General features: G+C 37.0%; 2 protein-coding genes across 2 annotated transcripts in view; one reads left to right on the plus strand and one right to left on the minus strand.

Annotated features, from left to right (window-relative positions):
- LOC118020278 (calcium-activated chloride channel regulator 4-like) overlaps positions 1-8,056 on the minus strand; it is a 59,640-nt gene extending 51,584 nt beyond the window's left edge. Inside the window, 5 exon segments of the mRNA XM_035020202.1 lie at positions 506-614; positions 3,206-3,353; positions 3,494-3,583; positions 3,585-3,635; positions 7,901-8,056. Coding sequence (XP_034876093.1) covers positions 506-614; positions 3,206-3,353; positions 3,494-3,583; positions 3,585-3,635; positions 7,901-8,056 — 554 coding nt within the window.
- Positions 1-27,245, plus strand: part of ODF2L (outer dense fiber of sperm tails 2 like) — a 282,358-nt gene that overhangs the window by 93,438 nt on the left and 161,675 nt on the right. The window lies entirely within an intron of this gene.

Below are 27,245 nucleotides of genomic sequence, written 5' to 3' on the forward strand. Positions count from 1 at the left end.
ATTAGATCTGTATTTTTAAATGAACTTTACAAATCCTAAGAAATCCTTGTCTGGCTCTTTGAAGATTGATTTCTCATTTAGTGTGCATTTACCACTATTTCTTAACCATTTTTTTTTGTCCTTGTGTAGTATAAATAATTTTGATTTAGCGTATACTATATAACCCCTTATACAGAGTATAACTTCAGCACAAATGAGTTCTGGCAGCTGTGGTAGAGAGGTATAAAAATATGCCAAATTGGCTACCAAATGCTCTTAAAGTTATGTGTATTTTAAATAGACAACCAGCTACTTTAAGGTACATTTTCTAAAAATAAGGAAAGTAAAAGAAAGAAAGACAAAAAGAAAAAAAGAAGAAGAAAACCCAGAAAAGCACTCTTTTGTGATATCGCATCTATTATCTGCATTGGGATGTAAAAAAAATTATTGGCATTTAAAAGAAATCAAGCTAAGAAAATTAAGAAGTTATAGCCTAAAGTAATTAAGAAAATTTAAATGGTCATGCCTTGTTGCTTCAATTCTTTTTGACTTAGCACTGTAGAAAGGCTCATCTTCATTGTACTCATCAAACACTCCCCAGTGGAGATGGGCCCACTCATGGACAAACAGTCTATCTGTAGGAAAATATTTCAAATACAAGATCATAATTCAAGTGACAAAATTTCCCTCAAATATTTTAAGAAACGTTTTCAATAAAAAATTATATTTAGGTTTTAAATAACTGCTAACATTTATATTTTTATTTATAAAAAAGCATGTTTCATTATATTATATAGTATATCATCTTTTTATTACCCAACATGTTACATCAACAAAATATTTATGATGTATATGCTATGGGCAGAATAGACTGAACTTTGGGTTTTGGCTCTTGGGGGGCAAAAAGTCTTAGATATTACAATGGTTTTTAGCTCTCCAAAGCTTACTCCTACCAACAACATAAACAGATATATAACATATCTTTGATATTAAAATTTCATTAGGATGTGATTAGTTAAAAAATGTCTATAAATGCTCCTGAGGAAGTTGATAATGAAAAATAAGATTGAAAAACACTGGTATAGATGATATAGCATTTTGGATTGCGTCCAAATAAAATGATTAGTTTATAGTACTTAACACATAAACTATTAATTATGTGAAAGAAATTATTATTAATTATATATATTCAGCCTATACTAAGTACTAGGAAATACAAAGATGAATAAGATGTAATCCTTGACTAGGAAAAGCTCAAAGAGAGGGAGTTGGAATTTAAAAAAAATTTTTTTTTTTGCTAAGGATTTTAGGGTAAATGGAAGAATAAAGGTAAATCCACAGCTTGAAATGCAGGAAGAAGAAACAACTAGAATTTCTGTTTTAGCAATATTAGGAAAAACTTCAGAGGGTATAGATATGGAGAAGAGGAATTTGGACATATAGTCTTGTTCTACTGTAATGTGTGTTTCTCTAACTCTAATTAACTCATGAGATCTAAAAGTAGGGGGGAAGTGTCAGTATTATGCATAAGTCACATTTCTTCTTTAAGTCCTTACTACTCAAAATGTGTTCATTGGACCAGAAGCATCAGCATCACCTGGTGGCTAACAAGAAATGCAGAATCTTGGACCTTCTCTAGATCTTCTGAAGCAGAATCTGCATATGAACAAGATCCCTAAGTTATTCCTCCGTGCACTGAACTTTAAAAACCCTGGTTTAAGGTTTTCTAGGCAAATGGAACCAGATTAGTAAGTGTGAAATTGTACCTTTCAGTATGGGAGGAAAAAGCCCTCATATCAGCGACTACAACAAGGATTTGGTGCATGGCAGGTTGCCCTGCCTCCCATGCCCACTTGAATTTGCTAAGAGAGTAGATTTCAAGTGCTCTCACCACAAATATAAAAAATAAAATAAAATAAAATAAAATAAAATGGAAAGGATAGGTAACTGTGTGAGGAGGTATGTTAATTAGCTTGACTATAGGGATCTGTTGATGGGATTGAAAAGAGTGATTATAGATCTTGAGAAAAATAGAAGTTTTAGAAGAACTGCTATGGGGAATGAAAAAGGGAGCCAAGAAGAGGTAGGTTCAAATATTGTTGAGTAGCTCTGAGGGCTTCTCTGAGCTTGGAAAACCTGTTTATATAATGATACCATTAGTTTTATAATTTTCTATCACAGTCTTGGTAATACATTAACAGGAGCCAAAGGAAACTGGCTGGAAACTCAGTACAGAGGATTTGGCAAGTTGAATGAAACATAAGGATATGAATGATGAGGGAGTTGAGGTATTTATACTTATAGTTGAAATGACTGATTGTGCTGGATATGCCAGCCAGGAAAGAGACTATAGGTTAGAAAGGTGAAGGATTAGAGGTACCAAGGAGAACAGGCATGGTCAAGCTAAAGTTTGAGGGACAGATAAGATTGGGGTGGGATAGGATGATAGAGATTTTAAGTTGGGGTGGGGAATAGGCCCAGGTGACAATGAGGACCAGGGCTAGCTGAACATTCGACAGAGACAAGAGACTTATTATGTGCTCATTGAAAGGGCAATGGGAGAAGGAGATTTTAGGATTTAGGAAGGTTTTCACTGAATGGTGACATGTGAGTTGAGCCTTCCTTTAACAATGATTTGTATCAATATGCTTTAGTTCATTTGAACCAATGATTTTAACTTTTAGATTGAACTAGATGAAATTGTCATTTTTCTAGGTAAATATGATCACTTATAGACAGTTCATCTGGTTAAACCAAATAGGTTGAATAATAGTATCAGCAACTAGCAGCCTATGAGTGTTTTCTCTTGGCCAAGAACTGGCATCCTGGCTCTTTCTAGCTTGCCATACATCTGCCTTCCATGGAGGCAGCTTGTGATTGATTAATATCCAGCTGTGGAGAACTGAAAAATTTAAATCTAAAAAGTATGCCTTAAAAATGTATTGTTGTGCTGTGCTCAAATTTTTGTAGACATTGTTCTGACTATAGTTATATAGATTATCTAACTCAGTGTTCACAACAATTCCATAAGGTAGGAAACCTTCCATTTACTGTCTTATAGGAAATAAGAACAGAGAAACTAGGTCATTTGTCCAAGGTCACACACAATTGATAAGTCAGGATTTGAACCTAGAGACTCTGACTCCAAGGCCTGTACACTTAACCTGGATACAAAGCTGCATGTTAGAATCATTTGCAAAACATGTGTTTTAACAAAAATTCCTACCTGACGGTCCATATTCCTTTTGTTTTTTTCCAAGTACAAAGTCAGGGGTGAAATGAATGTATTCTCCTTTTTCTTCACAGACTGTGAACTGCCTGGTGTATGGTTCATCTCTACCAGGGAGGGTAGGTGGTGCAACCAATACATCAGCCTAAAAATGTTTAAAAATTTTAAAACATCAGAAATAGAAATGATAACATTTAGTTTAAAAAACTCTAAAACAATCAATGTGCTGCAAAACTGGGGATCACCAGAAAATATGATTTTTTAAGAGAAGCGTTTGACTCTTACGTGTTTGTAGCTTTCATGTTTTGGCCTCTTGTATTGTGGGTTTTCCTTCCAGTTGTTAGGAATTAGTATTGATACATTTTTGAAAAAAAAATCTTTTTTCTGTGGCTTCAAACAGGTAAGTAGAAGCTGTAGTCACCATGTCCTGTTATTAAAGGAAAAAATATGTGAAGATGGCCAAGTAACAGTGGACTAAATGAGCAGAGCTTCACCACAGGCATTTCCCAATTTAAGAGTGGATAGACAAAGCAACTGACTAGTGAGCAGAGTCTCTGTCACACAGTTCTAGCTCTGCTAACTATCAGTCCAAATTATATCTTAATCTTACACATTAAAGGCTTTGAGTTTTCTATAACCCTTCATCAAAGGGCAAATGCTTCTGTTTGGTGTTAAGAGAAATTATGTAAAATGACAAAGGCATAGACTTTATTTTTTTTTTCCTTTTTAGAGAGAGTGAGAGTGCATGCGTGTGAGCATGGGGGGGGCGGTTGGTGGTGGTGGAGGGACAGAGGGAGAGGGAGAGAGGGAATCTTGAGATGCTCCATGCCCAGTGTGGAGCCCCTCACAGGGCTCAACTTCATTACCCTGAGATCATGACCTGAGCCAAAATCAAGAGTCAGATGCTTAATTGACTGAGCCATCACCCAGGCACCCCTACAAAGGCCTAGACTTTAGAGTCATCTACTTGATTCCAATATTGGCATTAGCACCTTCTGGGTAATAGAGCTTGGCCAGTTTACCACTCTAAAGCTCAGTTTCTTCATTTCTTATATGGACTATTACAGCCTTTCTTTAAGGTTAACATAAACATGAAATGAGTTATATAGTACCCTACACATAGGCAGTCATAAAACTGGTTGATATTACTGTTAATAAATCTTAGTGGAGACCAGCCTTAGCTAATGCAAGCTGAGAACAGTCTGTAGGGATGGGACATAGGAGAGGTTTTTCATTATACTCACACTCTCCAGGAGAAGCAGCTGGACTGGGGGCTCAGGGGTGGAATGATAGAAAAATTCATAGGAGTTGCAGAGCTTTTTAATCATAGGCAGAGCTTGCTGCTCTGCCAACAAGCTGAAAATAATATCACTTTATACTGTGCAGTATCTTGAACCCAAAGGTGCAATGATTAATAAGGGAGATAGTCCCTTTCTAGAACTTAATAACTAGTGGGAGAAATAGGTGGATGAATGCTTCTTAATGGTGATCTATTCTACATGATCAAAACCACTGAATAATTGAAGGATCCTGGGTGCTGGATGACAATATCAAACTCTTCATCTTGCTGGCAATATCCCAGTCAACAGTGTTGTTTCCTTCAGGATGGGCTCTCCTTCTCCATGATGCTTCCTGACCTGACACAAGCCCACAATAGATTTATTCTTTTTTCAGGAATCCCAGGGCTCTCTGTCTTGTTCTCTTGAAGAGAGTCCAGTGTGCTGACTCATATGCATTGAAGAGATCAGCAAACTGATTGGGTTCATAGCCATGGGATCAGTCAGAAGCCAGAGTGCAGAGAACTGAATGCCCAAAGAACTAGCTAAGAGTTAGGAAAGGGGTTTCAGAGATCTCCTAAAGTAGGTTGGGAATTACTTCATCACTGACCTAAAGTGGATAAAAGAATTCTCTGCCTATTCCCTAAGGATCCTTTCCTCATTTTTGTTTTGGAATATTTAGATATCAGCCAGTTGTCACATTTTACTTGAAGCGATGGCTATCTCTCTTTCTATGAGATAAAAATTATAAATGGTGATTTGAATTGTGGTACAGATTGGAGAAGTATACAGTTCTATGGCATGTCAGGGAGATAACATGAACAAACTGCATACAGTTGTGTGGGTTGTGCATTGTATAACTCCAAGGTACTCCATTTACTTCGTAGTATCCTTAGCTCTGTGCAACTGCCTTGGGTAGTGGTATATTCTCAGGTCATTGAAGGATTTTACAGACCTGTGTCAGATGACTATGATCCCTTAGGGCATACTAGGATGGAAAATAATGCTTCTCACAGGCTTTCCAAGCAAAATTTCTATAATATTCTTTCAAAATTCCTTCTCAGAATTCCTATAATATCCTAGTTGGATCAAAGATGATTAGTATTATCAATGTTTCAAAAAAAATGAGTACTTTCAAACCAAGAAGACACATGAATAAAAGGAATAAGGAAAGTTGACAGTTGACATCTCAGGTCATGAATTATGAGTAAATTCAGCATGAATCTTATTATGGTCAGATAATATCCCCAAAGTAAGTTGGTTCTGCAAATTGGTTCACCAGTTAGAAAAAAGAGTAATCTTTGTTACCTTATATAAGCCAGAACTCAAACCCAGATTTGTCAGCCTTCAAAGCCCATGTGTTGGATCTCAGCTGTAATTGTGCTATTTAATTTGACCTTGAAAATTATTTACTTTTCCAACTAGAGTTTTCTTTTCTCTATAATGTGGATGAGAGAATTTCACAAGGTTGCCTGATAATATAAATGCAAGGACTTTGTAGAGGGCTGGGAGAATGTCAGGAAACATTGTGTAATCTAGAGGCATGTCTACCTACTAATAATTGAACTTTTGTGGTGTTCAGTAGAGGACATTTTAATAAATTTTTTTGCCCCTACAAATAATTCTTTCAAATACTGATTTCTGATGTTTGGAAAAGTTTGAAACTGATTATTCCTGAACACTAAGAAGCCATCATTCAGAATCAGCTATATTAACTGCTATTCAAGCCTGTGCTCTTCAGTAAAGGAATCTTTATATTTTCCTGGAATTCAAAAATTATCAATAAATGAACACAGCTATGCTTCAAGAGTTTATTCAGAATGAGTAATAAATGGCAGCCACAGAATCACCTGCTCACCACCCAGGTCAAACACATCAGCTTCTGATGGATAGCAACATCCATGCAGAAGGCTAAATCAGTGAGCATAAGGATATAGCAGTGGAGGAACTGAATGTAAGGAATTAGTAAATGTTGATGTCAGGGACAGACAGAGCTAATTTGCATGACTGTAACACCAATCTCTTTATTATGTGAAATGATATAGTTGGAAGAAACTTTAGAAATCAAATTCCTTGGTTCAGTCTTGGAACCTTTTCCTTCTCCATCTGTACTTCTTAGTGAACTCATTTATTCCCATGGCTTTAAATCTCATTCTGTACACTGATGACTCCCAAATTTTTATCTCCACCCAGATATCCCCCTTGAATTCAGATTCCTATCTCCATCTATATGGATATCTAATAAGCATCTCAAATTCAAAATGCTTCAAACTAAGTCCTGATCTCCCATCTGCCAAATTTTTTCCATTTACAGTCTTCACCTTCTCAACTGATGATAATTCCATCCTTCTTAGTGTTCAGACCAAAACCCTTGAAGTCTTCCTTGACTTCTGTTTTTCCCTCCTCACTTCCCCAATGCCACATCTAAACCATCAGCAAATTTGTCTGATACCCTCAGAATATGTTCAGAATTATACCACTTTAATGATCTCTAGCACAACATCCCTATACCTGGTCTCCGTCACTTCTCACCACAACAGCTTCCTACCTGGTGTCCCTCCATACCTCTATGCTACAACAGAGCTATACAGGGTGAATGACAAGTAGAAGAGCCCTTTACAGAATTTCTTCAACACTGCACTCAGAGTGATCCCAGCACATGCATGAAAGAGCACACCGACCTCTGCTCAGAAACCTTCCATGGAAGTAAAAGCCCAAGTCTTTCCAGTGGTCTGGGCCCTCTGTCTCCATGTTCAGCTCTCCCCACCCTTCTTCTTGGCCATCACCTCCTGCTGGTCACATCAAGTATGCTCGCTGCACCTGCTGTTCCCTCCTCCAGGTTTTCAATGGGTTCTTCCCTTACTCATCTCAGGTCTCCACTCAGACGTCACCATCAACAGTGAGGCCTTCCCTGACTGCCCTACATGAAACAGTAACCCACGTTCTCCTCCTACCCAGCCCCACCAACACCGCCTATCCCCCTTTGCTGATTTACTTTACTCCATGGCAACCTACTACCATCTGACCTGCTATACTTTTACATGTTTTTATTATCTATATCATCTAAAAAGAATGTGTACTGCACGAAGGCAAGGAATTTTTAATTCACTGTTTTATCTCCCTGACTTGTCATAAGTATTCATTAAATAAGTGTTTAAAGAACAGATGAGTTCAACTGCTATTTATAGATGAAGAAACTGAGATCAGAAAGGCTCTGTGCCTTGTCTCTGGTCTTATGGTGAGACAGGGTAGAACCCCACCTAGAACTTCCAATTCCCTCTGCCGTTCCAGCATTATTTTTACTGTACCATGCTGCTTTTAAGCTTCCTGTAACATTCAGAAGTTCATAATTATTAACTACTAACTTTTTTTCTTCTCCACAATTCAAATAGAAGAAATCCCATTTCTTTCTTACCTTTATCTGTTCAATTATTTTTCCATCTTCTGGCACTCGAGGGTCTATAGCAAAGATAATGCCTTCATACCCATTGTTATTCAGCTGAACAAGGGAAGTATTAGATCCCTGCAGCAGGTATAGGACTAAAAGGAAGATAAAACTTAATAACCCCATTGTTCCTGTCAAGGCTTTCCTGGCCCCAAAGTTGGTTTGCTCAAAAGGCTTTTCTTTCACTTTGTTTCTCTCTCCATATATATAGTCCTAAACCTTATCAATGTTGGGACGTTGCCTGTATAAAGGTCAGTGTTATAATATGTAGCAAAATGTTTGACTTCAGTTTACACCAATCATTTTATTGCATGTTACTGTAAAAGTGACCTAAAACAAAGAAGAGATCAGATCTTTTTTTTTTAAAGATTTTATTTATTTATTTGTTGGAGAGAGAGAGAGCGAGCGAGTGTGCACAGAAGCAGGCAGAGGGAGAAGCAGGCTCTCTGCCGAGCAGGGAGACTGGTGTAGGACTCAATCCCAGGACCCTGGGACCATGACCTGAGCCAAAGGCAGATGTTTAACCGACTGAGCCACCCAGGCATCCTGAGATCAGGTCTTTTTATAAAAAATTGCACATATTCCTCTTGAAAAATATTTTATGTACTTTCTAATTCTGGTTCATTTCCTGCATATAGACATAGACTTCGTATTTTCTGTACAGTACAGTGTGAAAATTAATAAAATTTTCTAATGAAATGAATAGAAACAATAATGGTAATGATGTTATTCAGTTTTACAGAGGGACTTAATAAATATTTAGATTATTTACCAAGGGTATAAATAATGGAAGAGAATTTAAAATTTTAAATGTAAATAACACCAATTTAGGTAAGGTGGCTGTGAAAACTAACCTAAAATTTATTTTATTTTATTTAAAGATTTATTTATTTAAGGACTCCTGGGAGAGAGAGAGAGAGAGAGAGAGAATGCGAGTGGGGGAGGAGGGGCAGAGGGTTTTTATGCAAGGATATCAAAAGAGTCTGCTCTGGTGTGGAGTTTTAATAGTGGGGAGACTGGTGTATATGTGGGAACAGATGGTATATGGGAACTCCCTGTACTTTCCTCACAGTTTTGCTGTGAACCTAAAACTTTCTAAAAAATAAACTCTAAAAAACAAAAACAAACAAAAACAGAATCTGGTATGTGCTAATTATTATTGAGGCAGAGTGAATAATTTTGATAGTTAACATTTATTTAGTGCTTACTAGGGCAGAGATTCTCTCAATCTTCACTATAACTCTCTTAAGGTTAAGCATGAATATTATCTTCATTTTATGTGTGGAAGCTGAGGTACACAGTTTCAGTAACTTACCAAGATCACATAGCTAGTAAATGGCAGAGTCAGGATTTGAACGCAGCATTCTTACCCCGAGCCCCATAGATTTAATTATTCTACAGCAAAGCAATATGGTTTTACAAGGCAAATAATATAAGATTAAAAAAAAGGAGAAAGGGGGTCAGGTTAGGAATTGTTAATGATGGATAAAATAATGTTTAATTCTAAAGCAAAAGGAACCAGAACTCATCAGAAACCCAAAGAGAACTGGAAATAGAAGACCAGAAAATATCTTTAAATTAAGAGTTTCAGTAGGAGGGTAATCATGTTGCATTCTGAACAAGCAACATTCTTACAAGAGGCATTTTATCACATGTGCCCAGACTTTTGCCCTTTTAGGCAGCATCCTACACCGTCCTTCCATTCCTTCAGGAATATTATGGGGTAATTTTACATTTATGAAATTAATATGTTGTACAAGATACAGGATGGAGCTGTTATACTGGCAACTCCATGGAAATGTGATTACTTATAGGGCGTAGGGGCTGAGCATTAAGAAATATATCTGAGGCAGTCTTGCCCTGGTTCCCTTGCTGACCTCTCTTCTATTGCCCCCCACCTCTCCCTGAATTCTAGCTTGAGGGGCTTCAAGCAAACCAAGCATGCACCCATCTTGTAGAGTTGGTGCTCAGAAAATTGTTTTTGACTGATGGACTGACTAAATTAGTGAATGGTTATCATTTTAACCCCAAATAATGATATATCACAATGGCTAAACAGAAGCTTGTCCAAAACCTTTGAAATTTAGAGAAACCTGAGGGACTCAGATCCCCTTGGCATTTGCATGATATTTGAGGAGGTGCTATTACTCCCTCAACAAAGTTGGGAAACTCTTGGTTATAAGGTTGGAGGAAAGATGCTTCATCTTTGCCAGAGGAATTAGGAAAAGCTCCCTGCAAGACCTGGGCACATGCAGCTCTGTGAAAATAGATGAGTATTTGTAACAGTCCCCCTCTGTTCCTGGTGGCACAGAAAGGAATGATGCTTCATGGGTCCTGAAAAAGGATCTCCATGGAATTAGAGACAAATGTATGCTCTTGACTTATTTTCCATCTATATCCCTTGCTGAATTTATAATACTCTTCATAAAAAAGGAAGGTGGGGAGCTGCTCTGGTGTCTCATAGCCATCTCTGTTCATTGCTAGTCTGCCCCTTACAGATTTTCGGTTGGCTGGTCCAGCCACAAGGGCCACTGTCTCCATCAACTCAACCTGAATAGACATCCTGGGCAGAAGCTGGCTGGTCACAAATCAGAAAGGACTTTGCTAAATTGGTCTAAACAAAATCCTGCTCAGGCAAACAGGCTCACTTAGGGCACTCAAAAGGGTTGGGTTTCATTATCTATTACTGGGACAAGGAACTTTGAAAAATATAGTTGTTAACCAACATATCAAACTGATGATTTCACAGATATTACTGTTATAATGATACCAGGTTATTTTTCTTTTTTCAAATGAAACATATATTAAGATTTAAACATATATTTAGAAAATGTAAACATCTATTTAGAAACATTTAAACATATTAAGAAAATTGTAGAATGGTTATATGAACATGACAGCAATCCTGAAGTTGGTATGTACATGGATGAAATTTGGAAACCTAGTATATGGTAGTTCATATAGAATTATGTCATTCTTTTAATTATTTATTATTTTTTTCATTATTTTAAAATAATGACTATAATTTTATGATATAGATTAACTGTCATTTAAGAGTTCTCTCATTGGTGAACATTTAGAGGTATTTATATTTCTATTTGGGGGATTATATAATGTAAGACAAAGTTTTCTCCCTATACCTTTACTAGCCCCAGAAATTATACATTTAAAAAACTATTTTTGATTATTATTGTTGGTGGTGCTCATTATTTCATTAACTTCTTTTATTATTAGTCATTGCTTTCATTTTAGATTTATAATGTAGTTATTTTTCTAGATTCTTATATTGATTGTAGGCTAATTTATTTTTATTTTATTGTTGCTTAGGAATAAATACTACAAGTACATTGGATATTATTTTGGCCATGTCCCACAAGTTTTAACATAACATACTCCAGTCTAGATAGCCTGTTTTATTTCACTGATGTATTTGACATTTATTATTATATAGTTTTTGATTTTAGTTTCCTCTTTGATTATACACCAGATTGGGGATATTTGGACCACTTAATGCTGGGGCTGTTTTGCTTAAATCTTCCCAATGTCCTTAAATATCATATAGTAATTTCAGATTTGGTGGTATTAATTTTTATTTCACTTTTTAATAAGATCTCTATGTTGATACAAGCAATACTACAAAATTGGTAAATTTTTTTGCAAATGTAATTACTATGAATTGTTTCTGTATAAAACCTTTAATATATATAAAAAATCTTTATTCAGCTTCAAAATACAGTTTTTGTAAAGTTTAATTTTTAGATCTTAACTCCAAAAGGAAAATAGTTGGTAAAATTTGAATAATAATTGATTCCAGTGGGTAACACTTTCTGTTATGCAGTATTAACAGCTTGGTTGTGCATTTAGGATCTCAGGAAAATTTACCTTTACTGTGTTAATAATTCCCTATCCTATTCTCATTCTGTCTCTGACACACATTTTATTGGCTGTGTTAAACCAAAGTGGATTCACATTTGAATAAGTAACACTGTTTCCCAAAAGCTATAAAAGAAACAGATTTGTCTTTTCCCAAGTTAAATTTATCAATGAGAGAAATTCCTTGTATTCCTCACAGGTTGAATGTTAAGAAAATGGGATACTAATTTGATGTTCTTTCTTTCTTTTTAACATCCCATCTCAGATTTTCCTCTTTTCTGGGAATTTCACTGAACAACTCTGAATTATCCAGGGAGAGAAACTTCTGATTACCATATTGACAGAGGTTTCTTCATATGGGACTTTTATGAGGCAATCACATGCTAAGAGAATAATAGCGTTTCTTTCCTTATGGGAAGAGGATTTGGATTGTTATATTGAGGCAAGCATATGGTCTATGATTTCACTTTTGATTTCTTGGATGGAATGATACTTCTTCCTCCTTCTCCTTTGGATCTGCCAGTCCACAGTATATGTATCCTATTCTAGATTTGTTGTGCTAAGCACACATGGGTCAGGGTCCATTCCTGCCTTCTAGAGCCAGATCTGGAAACCAGTCTCTTTCCCTATGACTAGTGTCCATTTTATGTGAGGTTGTGATTCTCTCCATACCTAGTCAGATAACTTTGCAGGCTGTGTTTTGCAGACTATGTTTTGGGGATGGCACAGGAAGTGTCTAAATTCTAGACTTGGAGAGAAGCATTAGAAATCCCAATTGTGGCTTTAGGTCAAGTCATATTTATTAGTCCAGCTTCATCATTGATATAGTCAATATTTTGGTGACCTGACTCCCAGGTCTATTTCCAAATCAGTTCCAATCTCTGAAAGGGAAATGGCTGGTTTTTGTTTTTGTTTTTGTTTTTTTGTCACTTTAAAGCCCAATACATTAAGTGGGGAACAATGTGAAATCACATGTTCTTTTATGTTCTTGGGACATGCCACAATTAAGGGGATCTCATATCCTTTTTTGTACCTAGTGCCCAGCTCCCCTTTCCTTCCCTCACTCTCTGCTTCTCACTCTTTCCTTCCAGGATTGTTAAATTCCTGGAACTCCAAATATTTTTTTTCTGTTTCACAAAGTGGTACTTAAACTCTTTCCTTTCCCTACTCCCAAATGTGCATATTCAAACCCAAAAGGAGATGTATTTATGGTTGTAAAGAGCTATATAGTCGTACATAATCAAGGGAAGTCTACTTTCCTACACGTTCTCTACATGGGGATGGACAGATGGAGATGATTCCATTTTCTCTCACTGTTAGAGGAACTATGCCCATTCAACTAATTGCTTTACAATATTAATCTAATGGTATAAACCCCTCAATTTTTAAGGATAGTTCATCTCATAACCAGGCAATTTGGCAGCCTTCTTACAGATTTCTTAGCCAACAATAACTTCTGGCTCCAGTTCATCTTGCATATCACCAAATTATCTTATGTACAATACCACCTTTCCTTTCTCAAAATCTTTTTTTTTTTAATTAAATACACTGCACACCAAACATGGGGCTTGAACTCACAACCCTGAGATCAAGAGCTGCATGTTCTACTGACTGAGCCAACCAGGAGCCCTTCCTTTCTCTAATTCTTCAAGAGCTTATTATTATCTTTAGATTGGCACAATTCTGTCCTTACTATTCAGAATATACCACAGTCTGGTCAATTTGTAATTTCTAGTTTTATTTCCTAATACTATCTATAATAAATCTTTCCCTCTAATCAAAAAAAGTTTCATATTTTGTGAAAAATTATTTTTACTTTCCACTATTATGCCCTAGACCACACTTATTTTTCTAGTTCTTGCTTATTCTTCAATATCTAGCTTGAATTCTACTTCCTCAATCCAGCCTGTCATTTCCCTTCTCTGAACTTCTATACATTTTATACATAGGAAGCCCTCCAAATTTCAGGACTTAGGAGTTGAGATTCTGAATATCCATGTAGTAGAATTTTGGTGCTGGAAGGTACCTGACAGATCATCTAGTTGAACCACTGATGTTTTAGAAGAGAACACATATCCTAGGAAGGTAAGTGGCAAAGCTCAAACCAGGGACATCTGGCTTTTAGCCCAGTGTGACGTCTTCTAATGGCTTCCTGCTCACTAACACTGAGGCGGCCCCTCCTTACTCTTCCTGGCTGCTGCTTCGGCAGCTATTTGTTAAATTAGCTATGCCCTGAGCCCAAGGCACCCCTTTCTTTTTAGAAGTTGTAAGGTTAGTGGATACAGAAATATTGTAAGGTAGGACTCCTAAATTGAAGAATTTCTCTTCATGTAATCAGAAGAATTGAAAAAACCATAAGGAGAAAAATCCTTTGAATAAAATTGCTTTCAACAGAAAGTTTGTCCAAAGAATTTTATGCCAGGAGGAAGTACTTACAAATTCGTGTATTCAAAGTGATCTCTATAATCCACTCTTTTTATATATATGAATCTGTTAAGAATTAGGGAGAACTAATATTTGTTGTGTATCCATTCTAGGTCAGATACTCTGCTACTTTTCAAGAACTGATTTATTTAAAATTTTTATTTGATTTTTATTAATTTACATTAAAAATTTTTAAGTTTTTATTTAAATTTCAGTTAACATACAGTGTAGTATTAGTCTCAGGTGTACAATATAGTGATTCAGTACTTCCATACAACCCTGGGGTTCATCACAACAAATACACTCCTTAATCCCCATCACCTATTTAACCCATTCCCTCACCCACCTCCCTTCTGGTAGCCATCAGTTTGTTCTCTATAGTTAAGAGTCTGTTTCTTGGTTTGCCTGCCTCTCTGTTTTTTTTTTCCCCTTTGCTAATTTGTTTTGTTTCTTAAATTCCACATATGAGTGAAATCATATGGTACTTGTCTGTCTCTGACTTACTTCACTTAGCATAATACACTCTAGCTCCATCCATGTTGTTGCAAATGGCAAGATTTCATTCTTTTTTATTGCTCAATAATATTCCATTATATATATACACCACATCTTCTTTACCCTTTCATCAGTTGATGGACATTTGGGTTCTTTCCATAATTTGGCTATTGTAGATAATGCTACTATAAACATCATGGTGCATATATCCCTTTGAATTAGTATTTTTATATTCTTTGGGTAAATACCTAGTAGTGCAATTCTGAATTGTAGGGTAGTTGTATTTTTAACTTTTTGAGAAACCTCCATACTGTTTTCCAGAGTGGCTGCACCAGTTTGCATTCCCACCAACAGTGTAGGAGCGTTCCCCTTTCTCCACATTCTCACCAACAACTGTTGTTTCCTGTGTTGTTAATTTTAGCCATTCTGACAGGTATGAGGTGGTATCTCATTGTGGTTTTGATTTGTATTTCCCTGCTGATGAGTAATGTTGAGCATTTTTTCAGGTGTCTGTTTGTCAGACATATGACCTCTTTGGAGAAATGTCTGTTCATGCCTTCTGCCCATTTCTTAACTGGATTATTTATTTTTGGGGTGTTGAATTTAATAAGTTCTTTATAGATTTTGGCTCCTAGCCCTTTATCCAATATGTCATTTGCAAATATCTTCTCCCATTCCAAAGGTTGCCTTTTAGTTTTGTTGATTGTTTCCTTCACTGTGCAGAAGGTTTTTATTTTTATGAAATCCCAATAGTTTATTTTTGCTTTTGTTTTCCTTACTTCAGGAGACATATCTAGAAAGAAGTTGTTATGGCTAATGTCAAAGGGGTTACTACCTATGTTCTCCTCTAGGATTTTTATGGTTTCAGGTCTCACATTTAGGTCTTTAATCTATTTTGAATTTATTTTTGTGTTTGGTGTAAGGAAGTGGCCCAGTTTCATTCTTCTACATGTTGCCATCTAGTTTTCCCAACACCATTTGTTGAAGAGACTTTTTCTAATTGGATATTCTTTCCTGCTTTGTCGAAGATTAATTGACCATATGGGTTCATTTCTGGGTTTTCTATTCTGTCCTATTGATCTGTGTGTCTTTTTGTGCCAGTACTATAGCTTATTGTAATATAACTTGAAGTCTGGAATTGTGATGCCTCCAGCTCTGCTTTTCTTTTTCAAGGTTGCTTTGGCTATTGGGGGTCTTTTGTGGTTTCATACAAATTTTAAAATTGTTCTAGCTCTGTGAAAAATTCAGTTGGTATTTTAATAGAGATTGCATTAAATGTGGATTGCTTTGGGTAGTATAGACATTTTAACAATATTTGATCTTCCTATCCATGAGCATGGAATGTTTTCACATTTCTTTTTGTCATCTTCAATTTCTTTCATCAGTGTTTTATGGTTTTCACAGTACAAGTCTTTCACCTCTTTGGTTAGGTTTATTCCTAGGTATCTCATGGTTTTTGGTCCGTTTATTTTCATAATCACTCTTTGAGATAATATTATCATGCTCCTTCTACAAATGGTGAGACAGAGACCGGAGATGTTAAGTAAATTGTCCAAGTTTATATAACCAGGAGAGAGAAAGACATAGGGGGAGCTATATTTTTCCTGGTTGGTTACACCTTGGGGTATGATGATAGATACTCTTGGTGCTCTGCCCCAATCTGCTCATATTCCTTTTACTGTTCCTGAATGCTCCTTCTCCCCTTGCATCAGGGTGCTTTTGCTTCCAGTTGCCCACAGTGAGACAACTCTTCTCTGGAGAATGACCATTAGGCTACTGGAGTTGCTTTGTCCATCTATGCAGACAGCCAGAGGTAGCTTACATCTTCCCAGGTGGTCCTTGGCCAATGAATAACAGGTGCAGAGATGAAATCTCAGTGCCTTTGCTTCAGGTTGAAACAAATTCCAAGATGTAACTTATACACTAAAGATCCCTATGGGATCAGCCTGAAACCACTTCCATTGGACTTTGCCTGTAATCAGCACACCTGCTTAATTTATTCTTTCCCTGTCCTGCTTCTTCTCCCTTACTTTTTTTTCTTCAAGAATTTCCTTAGTAAATTGCTTGTATACAAATCCTTGTCTCAGGATCTTTCTGGTGAACAGAACCTAAGATAGAGTGTCATTCTTTAACTTTTCAAATAATATTTACTGAGCATTTACTATGTGCCAAGCACTATGTGACGTTCTTTGAATCTGTCAACTCATTTAATCCTCATAATAAACCTATGAATAGATACTTTTCTTACTTTACAAATGAGAAAATTGAATCTTAATACCTTGCCCAAAGTCCACAGCTAATAGATGTCAGAACCAAGCTGAAACCCTGTTCTGCTTCCCAAGCCATATTTACAACCCCTATGCTGTATTTTTGAGGACATATAATTTCCCCTGGTAAAGAGGCCAACTCATAATCTGTCAAGCCCTCCATCAATGGAAGACTATTAAAAATAAATGGTGAAAATTCCAGTGCAAAAACCAGATTCTCACATATTTCTCATATTAAAATTTCCTTTTCCTAATCCAGAAGACTAGATTTTTATAACTGGGAAGAATAAGCAGTCTTCTGGGAAACACATTATAGCCATTCCTTAGAGATATTTCAGGCTCAGTTCCAGATCACTACAATAAAGTGAATATCCCAATAAAGTCAAATGAATTTTTGGATTTCCCAGTGCATATAAAAGTCATGTGTATACTATATTACTGTCTGTTAAGTGTGCAATAGCATTATGTCTGAAAAACCATGTACATACCTTAATTTAAAATATTGTAAAAAATGCTAACCGTCATCTGAGCTTTCAGTGAGTCATAATCTTTTTTGTGGTGGAGGGTCTTGCCTTGATGTCAGTGGCTATTGACTGATCAGGGTGGTGGTTGCTGAAGGGTTTGGGGTGATTGTGGCAATTTCTTTTTTTTTTTTTAAAGATTTTTTATTTATTTGTGAGAGAGAGAATGAGAGACAGAGAGCACGAGAGGGAAGAGGGTCAGAGGAAGAAGCAGACTCCCTGCTGAGCAGGGAGGCCGATGTGGGACTCGATCCCGGGACTCCAGGATCATGACCCGAGCTGAAGGCAGTCACTTAACCAACTGAGCCACCCAGGCGCCCCGATTGTGGCAATTTCTTAAAATGACAATGATTTTTGCCACATTGATCCATTTTTCCTTTCATGAATGATTTCTCTTTGGTATGCAATGCTGTTTGATAGCATTTTACCCACAATAAAGCGTCTTTCAAAATTGGAGTCAATTCTCTCAAACCCTGCCACTGTTTTATCAACTAAGTTTATGGAATATTCTAAATTCTTTGTTGTCATTTCAACAATCTTGATAACATGTTCACCAGTAGTTTCCATCTCAAGAAATCACATTCTGTGCTCATCCATAAGAAGCAATGCTTCATCCAGGAGACTGCAACAGTTCAGTCACATCTTCAGGCTCTACTTCTACTTCTAGTTCTCTTGCTGTTTCCACCACATCTGCAATTACTGCCTCCACTTGGAATCCCTCAAAGTCATCCACAAGGGTTGGAATCTACTTCTTCCAAATTCCTGTGAATGTTGATATTTTGACCACTTTCCATGAGTCATGAATGTTTGTTTTTTGTTGTTGTTTTTAAACCCAACATGGGGCTTGAACTCATAACCCTGAGATCAAGAGTCACATGTTCTATCAACTGAGCCAGCCAGGTATCCCACCAATGTTCTTAATGGCATCTAGAATGGTGAATTCTTTCCAGAGGTTTTCAATTTACTTTGTCCAGATTCATCAGAGGCAGGTATAGCCTTAAGACCCATATTTCTTAAATAATAAGACTTAAAGTCAAAATGATTTTTTGATCCATGGGCTGTAGATGTTGTGTTAGAAGGTATGAAAACAACATTAATTTCATTGTCCAGTTCCATCAGAGCTCTTGGGTAACCAGGTGCATTGTCAGTGAGCAGGAATATTTTGGAAAGGAACACTTTCTTCTGAGCAGCAGGTCCCAACAGTGGGCTTAAAACATTCAGTAAACCATGTTGTAAACAGATTTGCCATCATCCGGGCTGTAGTTAATGCCTTATCAGCAATAAGGCTGTTTTATTTATTTATTTTTTTATTTTTTAAGATTTTATTTATTTGACAGAGAGAGACACAGCGAGAGAGGGAACACAAGCATGGGGAGTGGGAGAGGGAGAAGCAGGCTTCCCGCCGAGCAGGGAGCCCGATGCGGGGCTCGATCCCAGGACCCTGGGACCATGACCTGAGCTGAAGGCAGACGCTTAACGACTGAGCCACCCAGGCGCCCCAAGGCTGTTTTATTTTTTAACATTTATGTGTCCTCTGGAGTAGCACTTTTAATTTCTTTCAAGAGCTTTGCCTTTGTGTTCACAACTTGGCTAACTGTTAAGCACAAGAGGCCTAGCTTTCAGCCTATCTTGGCTTTTGACATGCCTTCTTCATTAAGCTTGATCATTTCTAGCCTTTGATTTAAAGTTAGAGACATGTGACTCTTCTTTTCACTTGAACACCTAGAGGCTCCTATAGGTTTCTTAACTGGACTAACCCAATATTGGTTGTGTCTCAGGGAATAGGGAGGCCTGAGGAGGTGGCGAGAGATGGAGGAATGGCTGGGGCAGTCAGTCATTGGGGAGCCAGAACACACAAAATATTTATTAATTATGTTTGCCATCTTATATGGGCACAGTTCATGTTGCCCCCAAACAATTACAATATTAACATCAAAGTTCACTGATCACAGATGATGGTAACAAATATAATAATAACGAATATTTTGAAATATTACAAGAATTACCAAAATGTGACACAGAGACATGAAGTCAGCAAGTGCTGTTGGGAAAATGGTGACAATAGACTTGCTCAATGCAGGGTTGTCACAAACCTTCAATTTGTAGAAAACACAGTATCTGGAAGTGCAATAAAACAAAGCATGATAAATAAGTTATGACTGTATATACACGTCATATAGTCTTTAGACTTGTTCCTGGAATATTTACAGGGGATTTCCTTTGTGATAAGCTCAGAAGATAAAAAAGTGCTTGCCCTTATGAAATCTACAGTTTAGTGAAGAAGACTGACCTATGAAGATCTAGAATACAAGGTGATAAATGCTATAATAAAAATATGCGGTAGCCAGACAGAAGGAGCAAGGAATTCTGAGTCAGGGCTAAAGATGGATTTAGGGAATCAATCTGAGTCTTAAAGAATGGATAGGATTTTAATGTTTTATTTTATCTTATTTTAATTTTACTAGTCTTATTTTTTGTTTTGTTTTATTTTTAAAATAAACCATACCAGAATTGGTATGGTTTTGGTAAACCATACCAGAATTGTGTTTGCTCTTGTAGTCTGAGCAGCAATGCTTCTTTTTCTAATTGATTGATAAAGTAGGCTGGGTCACTGCTGTCTTTAAGATGACCCAAAATTATTTTACAATTAGAATTTTTGCATCCAAACAGGGATTGCTTATATTCATAGCTATATTAAACACCTGATTCTAAAATTGAAAATTTAAAGTGTCAAATGATTCTAATCTGGAGAACACAACCTAGAGATGTTAATGGCAGCACTGGATTAGGAGAGTAATTTCCTATCTGTGGACTAAGCTCTTCAGGAGGACTGAAGTTTATTGAGATGGGTGTTCAAATCCATATGCATATATGCTTTCCTTTTTCAAGCCACAGATACCAGAGGTCTTATCTTCTGTGGCTGCAATAAGACAAAGTGGTTGAGAATATAAGGTTTTGGAGTTGTGCTGCCTGAATACAAACCCCAGCTTTATCATTAGTGAGTGAACTTGGTTAAGCCACTTAATCTTTCCATGCCTCAATTTCCTCATTAGTAGAGTGAGGAGAATATTAAACTCACCTCAAAGAATAGTTTTAAGACTTGAATTAAAAATATATACATATGGAACACTTAGAACACTGGCTGATACATGATGACTGCTCAATAAATATCAATTATCGTTATGTATGGGAGTTGGGAAAGCAGATCACTGACATTCTTTTGACATTAAAAGATATTCTTTGTGGGTTATTTCTGGAAAAGCTGGGACTCACTAGTCTGCAGTAGATCCTTGCTTATTCAAAGAAGCCTATCTCAGTGGATTCCCCAGGTCCTTTTCTCTTCTTACTTCCTTTCCTACTAGTTTTGTTTTGTTTTTTGGGGTTTTTTGGTCTTGTTTTGTTTTGGTCCATAGTTTACACATTGGTATCTCTAACCTGTATGTATTAATTAAGAGTGTTTTCACCTAATTAATAGTGGTGTCAGGGAGGAAGACCTGCTTGCCCTTCAAGGTCCTTCTAGCTAGACTTAGAATCAAATTGATATGAGACAGGAGAAAATCAAATTTAATAGGCTTACATAGAGGGAATCCACACAAATATGAAATTCCAAAGAAAATGAGGCAACATGAAGCTTATATGAGCTAAGGAGAAGGGTATATAAGGAGCTTAGGATACAAAGGTGAGGAAGGCCAGTAGCAGGAAGGTGAAAGGAGATGGTTTGAAAAACAGAGGTCTCCCTATATGCAGATAAAGTTCTTAGATAAAGGGGAGTCTCTGTTAATCGCTTTCTTCCAGGTATAGGCTCTCCTCTCCAATGTAAATTTAGGCAGTTGAGGGGGAGGCGGAGAGCTTTTCCTGCATGTGCAGGGTTTTGATGACTTTTAACTCCAAATAATATTCATGTCAAAGTGGCCTATCTTGGGGCAGCCTGCCCCTGACCCCTACAGTTGCTTAACCAAATATGGATTTATTTTCTTTACAAGGCAGTCCAAGGCTGGTACAGTGGCTTAGTGATGACATCAAAGACACAGGCAATTTCTACATTCTTCTCTACCAACCTTAGATTGGTGGCTTTTTACTCATGATTGCAAGTGGCTGCTGCAGAGACAGGTCCTGTATCTGTAAACAGAGGGATATGGTGGCCTGAACAATGTCTGCTCTCTTATCAGAAAAGCAAATGCTTTACCAAAAGCCGTAGAGAGTTCAATTTTCACCTGATTTTTCAGGCCTTCTGATTGTGTACATTATGCTATTAAAACTGTGGGCTATGGACCACCTATATTAGCATCAGCTAGGAACTTGCTAGAAATGCAGAATCACAGGCACTATCCCAGACCTACTGACTCAGAATCTGCATTTTTAACAAGACTTCCAGGTGATACATATGAACATCAAATTTTGAGAACTGGCGTTCATCATATTGACCATAGTTGACACATTTTTACTTTGTGGGTCTGACTTTGATGCAAATGCATTTGATTAATCACCTCTATGAGAAGGTAAAATAGGCTTATGGTGGCATTCCTGGCACCCACACAATCCTTCATACTTTTAGTTTCTTTGCTAGATATTTACACTTTGCATTTCTTTGGTAGGCATAGCCTTGTTCTTGGTACAAAGTCAACTTGTACCATTGATGCCTTTGTATGACTTTCTAAATATTCTTGTAAAACCTGCTTAGATGCTTCTCTTCTTTCTGGTTGATCCTTGCCACCTAAGGTAGGGATGGTTAGGAGAGGAGGAGTAGTCCTCTTTCATTGAACCATTTGTCCAATTAATTATTGGTTGAGCTGCTTGTTTATCTTCTTTCTGCATATATGTGCTTCAAAGTAATCAAGTTCAAAATTACTGAGCTCCTTCTTTAGTGAAATATATTGTTTTGTGCATTGAGCTTTTCCTCTAGATAGAGTTCTAAAATTTAACCTATTGCTATATACTTTGAGATATTTTATTAGGAAAGTTGTAAAAAAAAATCGATTTTAATTTTCTTTAGGCAAAGTGTCTTTCACACATGAAATCAATAAAATCTGTTCCCCTTCTTTTTAAAAGTAAATTTTCTTGGGACAGTGATTAAAGCAAATATATCTATAACTTCATAAAGTTATAATGACAACAGTATAATACAAAATGTTTTAAAATTTGCACCTAGATTAAAAAAAATGCAGTTAAGTAATATGTTTCTTCATTAACATGCCAGTGACTCTTGGATACGTTTGCCTAGAGAGCTGGATGAACAGAAACAGAATAGGATCAAAATGAACTATATCATTAAAGAGAGGACAAAGGCTAAATTAGGACTGACACAGTAGGAAAAAGCTGTGTATTGACCACAAAATATTTTCACAAGCTATTTCAGCACCTCCATATCATTATGTATAAATGAAGAGAATATTATCCTATGGGAAATGTCCCTCATTCATATGATTTCAAGGAAGTATTCTTTCAGTTTAGGACTCAAGAGTAGTATGAGATTTAGAGAGGACTTAAGAGTGACCAGAAAAATAAACATTGGTCCAAAAACCCAAGGAACTTCACAATGAGATATCACTTCATACCCATTGGTATAGCTATTATCCAAACACAGACACACACACACACACAGAAAATAACTATTGGTAGGATGGAGAAATTAGAACCCTTCCTTGTGCATTGCTGATGGAACTGTAAAATAATGCAGCTGCTATGGAAAACTCTATGGTGACTCCTCAAAAATTAGGCATGGAATTATCATGTGATCCAGCAATCCCATTACTGCGTCTATACCCCAAAAAGTTAAAAGTAGGGACTTGAACAGATATAGGTACACTCATATTCACAGCAGCATTATTCACAATAGCCAAAAGTAGAAGCAACCCAAGTATCCATCAATGGATGAATGGATAAACAAAATGCAGAGTACGCATACAATAGAATAATATTATTCAGTTTTAATGCTACAACATGGATGAACCTTCAAAAAATTATGCCAAGTGAAATAAGCCAGTCACCAAAGGACAAATACTGTATGAGCCCACTTATATGAGGTACCTAGAGTAGTCAAATTCATAGAGACAGGAAATAGAATGGTAGTTCTAGGGGCTAGGAGGAGGGGGGAATGGGGAATTGTTGTTTAATGGTTATGGAGTTTTAGTTTTGGAAGATGAAAAAGTGCTGGATGTGGATAGTAGTGATAGTTGCACAACAAATGAATGTACTTAATGTGGCAGTGTAGTATACTTAAAAGTAGCTAAAATCATAAATTTTTATGTTATACATATTGTAGCACAATAAAAAAATTAGGAACTTAAGAGGATGAAGGTTTAACATTTTTCTTTTATCTCACATATTTAAGTTCATAAGTTTAGCACTTAACACAGTGTTCTCTCCTTTATTCAGCACTTTGACTGCAACTGGGGTTGCCAGTAGTTCAACAAACATTAGTTGAGTTCCTATGACTGTAAACTAGGCACTATGGTAGCCCTTAGGAATACCATAGCAAATTAAACATAGTCCTTGGCTTTAATGAAGTCACAGATTAGCATGGTAGACAGATATGGAGATCAATGATTACAATTTAGTGCAGTGCAATATGTTACAGAAATATATATGACATTGTGGTTGAGAGTGCAGGTTCTAGAATAAGACTGCCTGAATTTGAATGCTGGATTAGTCACTTTTACCAGTTGGAGATCTTAAGTAAGTTGCTAAAACTGTGCCTCACTTTCCTCATCTGTAAAACGGGAACAATAACACTTTCTACTTCACTGGGTTATTGTGAGGATTAAATGAGTTTATATTGTAAATTGCTTAGAATAGTGCCTAGAACATGAATTCTTTTTAACTCTAGCTAGCATCAGCATCATGGATAGGACGGTAGTAGCATTTTATCTTTTTTCTTCACTACCGAATCTCCAGTGCCTAGGAGATTACCTGGCACATAGTAAGTGCTGAAGAAATGTTTTTATTTTATGATGAGAAAAGTGAGGCTCAGAACAAGTACAGAGAAGAGAATTTGAGGCCTGTGGGGTAGGTGGCTTGAGAAAAGATCAAGAAGAAGCAGTGCTTCAACAGGATTTTGGTAGTTGACTATGTTTTCCTTGTAACAGTGGGGAGCAGGCCTTCCTGACTGGGGGAACAGAACGGCAGTCATGCGGCTGAAATAGCATCGACCATCTGGGGAACAATGATAAGTTTGGTATTGTCATATTGTAAAGGATAAGGTGGGGAATGACCTGATTATATTTAAAGAATTATTTAGTCATTACTAGATGCCTGACCACGTGCCAGGTGTCAGGAGTGAAGTAGTGACCATGGCACAATGGTACCCCTCAGGAGCTCCTGTTAGAGACCTGAAATGCCATGCAACAAGGATTAGACTTCATGGGGTTAATTATGGAGTCAATGAAGAACCTCAAAAAGCTTTTAAGACCTACTTAGAGTGTACTGATAGGTAGAACTCTGGGAGCAGGTAGAGGATGGGTCAGGCAGGGGCTGGGGTGTCTTGCTGCTGGTGCTGCCTACAGGGCCGCTCATGATGAGCTTTTGCTCTGACCTGGATATGAGAGTGTAATGCCCAAACGAAGGTGGTGTCGGCAGGGAGAGAGAGGAGAGAGATGGATTTGAGAGGTAATTACAAGATACATTCTCTATAATTTGGTGACTGAGAGTGGAGAGCGAAAACCAGGTAACTCCCAGTTTTCTTGGGCTTGGCTATCTAGGTGGAGAGTTGGGACTCCTAATTCCCACTCACTTAAGGAAGAAGATAAAAAAGAAAGCAGATTAGAGAGTGGGAGGTGGAGGCAAAGTCAGTAATTCAGTTTTGGACAAATTAAGTTTGAGGCAATAAAGGCTCATCTAGATAGAAAAGACCTGTAATGAACACACACACATTTATTTATCTGTTGTGTGTGTTTGTGTGAGTTGGTACTTGGTGGGGGGTATTCCTAGAAACAGAGATCTGGAATTAATTAGACTAGAATATAGCACACATTTACTTACCCAACAAATCTATTTATTAATGTCCTTTGATAAACCAGGCTCTGTGTTCAAAGCTAGATATGTAAAGTTCTTGCCAATGGATATGTGTAGCATCTTGGCTCTGGTTGGAAAGTCTGAACATTAGGATTAAATATAATGAGAATGGAGACATATCTTTTAAAATCAAATCACTCCTATCCCACTGTATTAGTTTCCTCTTTCTGTTGTAACAAATTATCACAAACGTAGTGACTTAAAACCACACAAATTGGTTATCTTATGATAATGGGTTTCATTGGACTAAGCTGTCAGTAGAGCAGGTTTCTTCTGGAGGCCCTAGGGGGAAATCTGTTTCAGATGGCTGCCTTTTCCAACTTCTTAGAGATTACCTGCATTCCTTGGCTCATGCATGGTCTCTTTCTTAATCTTTAAGTCCCAAAGTATAGCATCTTTAAGTTCCTCTTTCTGTGTGTCTCTGTTTCCATCATCACATCTTCTCTGCCTCTCCCACTGCCATATTTCCTTTATATGGACTCCTGTGATTACACTGGGGCCACCTGGAAATCCAGGATAATCTCCCCATTTTAAGATCCTTAATTTAGTTACAACTGCAAAGTCCTTGTGCCATGTTAGGTAACACATTCACTATTGTGGGGACATGGACATCTTTGGGAGGCCATTATTCTGTCTTCCACATTTACTTTCATTTGTAGAGTTCAAGTTCACTTTGAGTTTATGCACCTTTAGCATTTGGATGCCTCTCCCACTTGTCACGATGGCTGCTTATCTAGCTCTACAAACTTGAACTAGTCCTTGTCCCACCCCGAGTAAGGTCATTAAATCTTTCTTGACCTCCCAGGCCAAAGAAATCTCTCTCCTCTGAACTCCTGTAATGTTTCTATCTGTCTTGTTCATTTGCACTTATCATTTACTAGTGTAAACTCTCCGTTCCAACAAATAGAAATTTACCTCAAATTGGCTTAAGGAATTAAGTGGAGGTTATTGACTCAGAGAACCCAAAAATGGATTGAACCTGGAATTATGGGAAGGTCAAGATGTAGCTAGTTTTTAGGAACAGCCAAAACCAGGGACTTAAAAATTATCTCTCCTTTCTTTGTTGCTACTTCTCTGAGTCACTTCCATTCTCTCCTATGAAGGCAGACTTTGTCCATATGACAAGAAACAGAGCCAAGAACAGGAAGTAAGTTTTATACTTTAAAGCTTCTCTCACCAGAAACACAAATCAGAATGGACCCACAAGAAGAAATTTGCTTCAGTTCCCTTTAAGGGTTGTGAAAAAGAAGAGACAAACCAAGAAACAGACATTCAACTATAGAGAACAAACTGATGGCTACCAGAGGGGAGGTGGGTGGGGGGGATGGGTTAAACAGGTGATGGGCATTAAGGAATACACTTGTGATGAGCACCAGGTGATACATGGAAGTGTTTTGCTTCTTGCTGGAGATATCATACACTTGAAACTAATATAACACTGTTAAATGGAATTAAAATAAAAACTTAAAAAAATTAGAGTTGTGGAAAAGAAATATAATGCTTCAACTGCATGTTTAAGAACATATTGTTTGCTCTAGAAGATGTTTTTGTTCTTTGTTCTAGTCTAAAGGGATATCCAAAATATTGGTCTTAACTCACTTAATTCCTTAGCTATCAGCAAAAGTCCTTAACTCTAATTTCACAAAGAAAATAGAAGCTACTAGCATGAACTCCCCCAAATGCTTGCCTTTACGTCTGCAAATATACCTTTATCTGGACTGTCCC

This window comes from Mirounga leonina, unplaced genomic scaffold (genome assembly GCF_011800145.1).
Source record: "Mirounga leonina isolate KUSES-001 unplaced genomic scaffold, KU_Mleo_1.0 Mir_173, whole genome shotgun sequence".
In the NCBI taxonomy this organism is placed as follows: Eukaryota; Metazoa; Chordata; class Mammalia; order Carnivora; family Phocidae; genus Mirounga; species Mirounga leonina.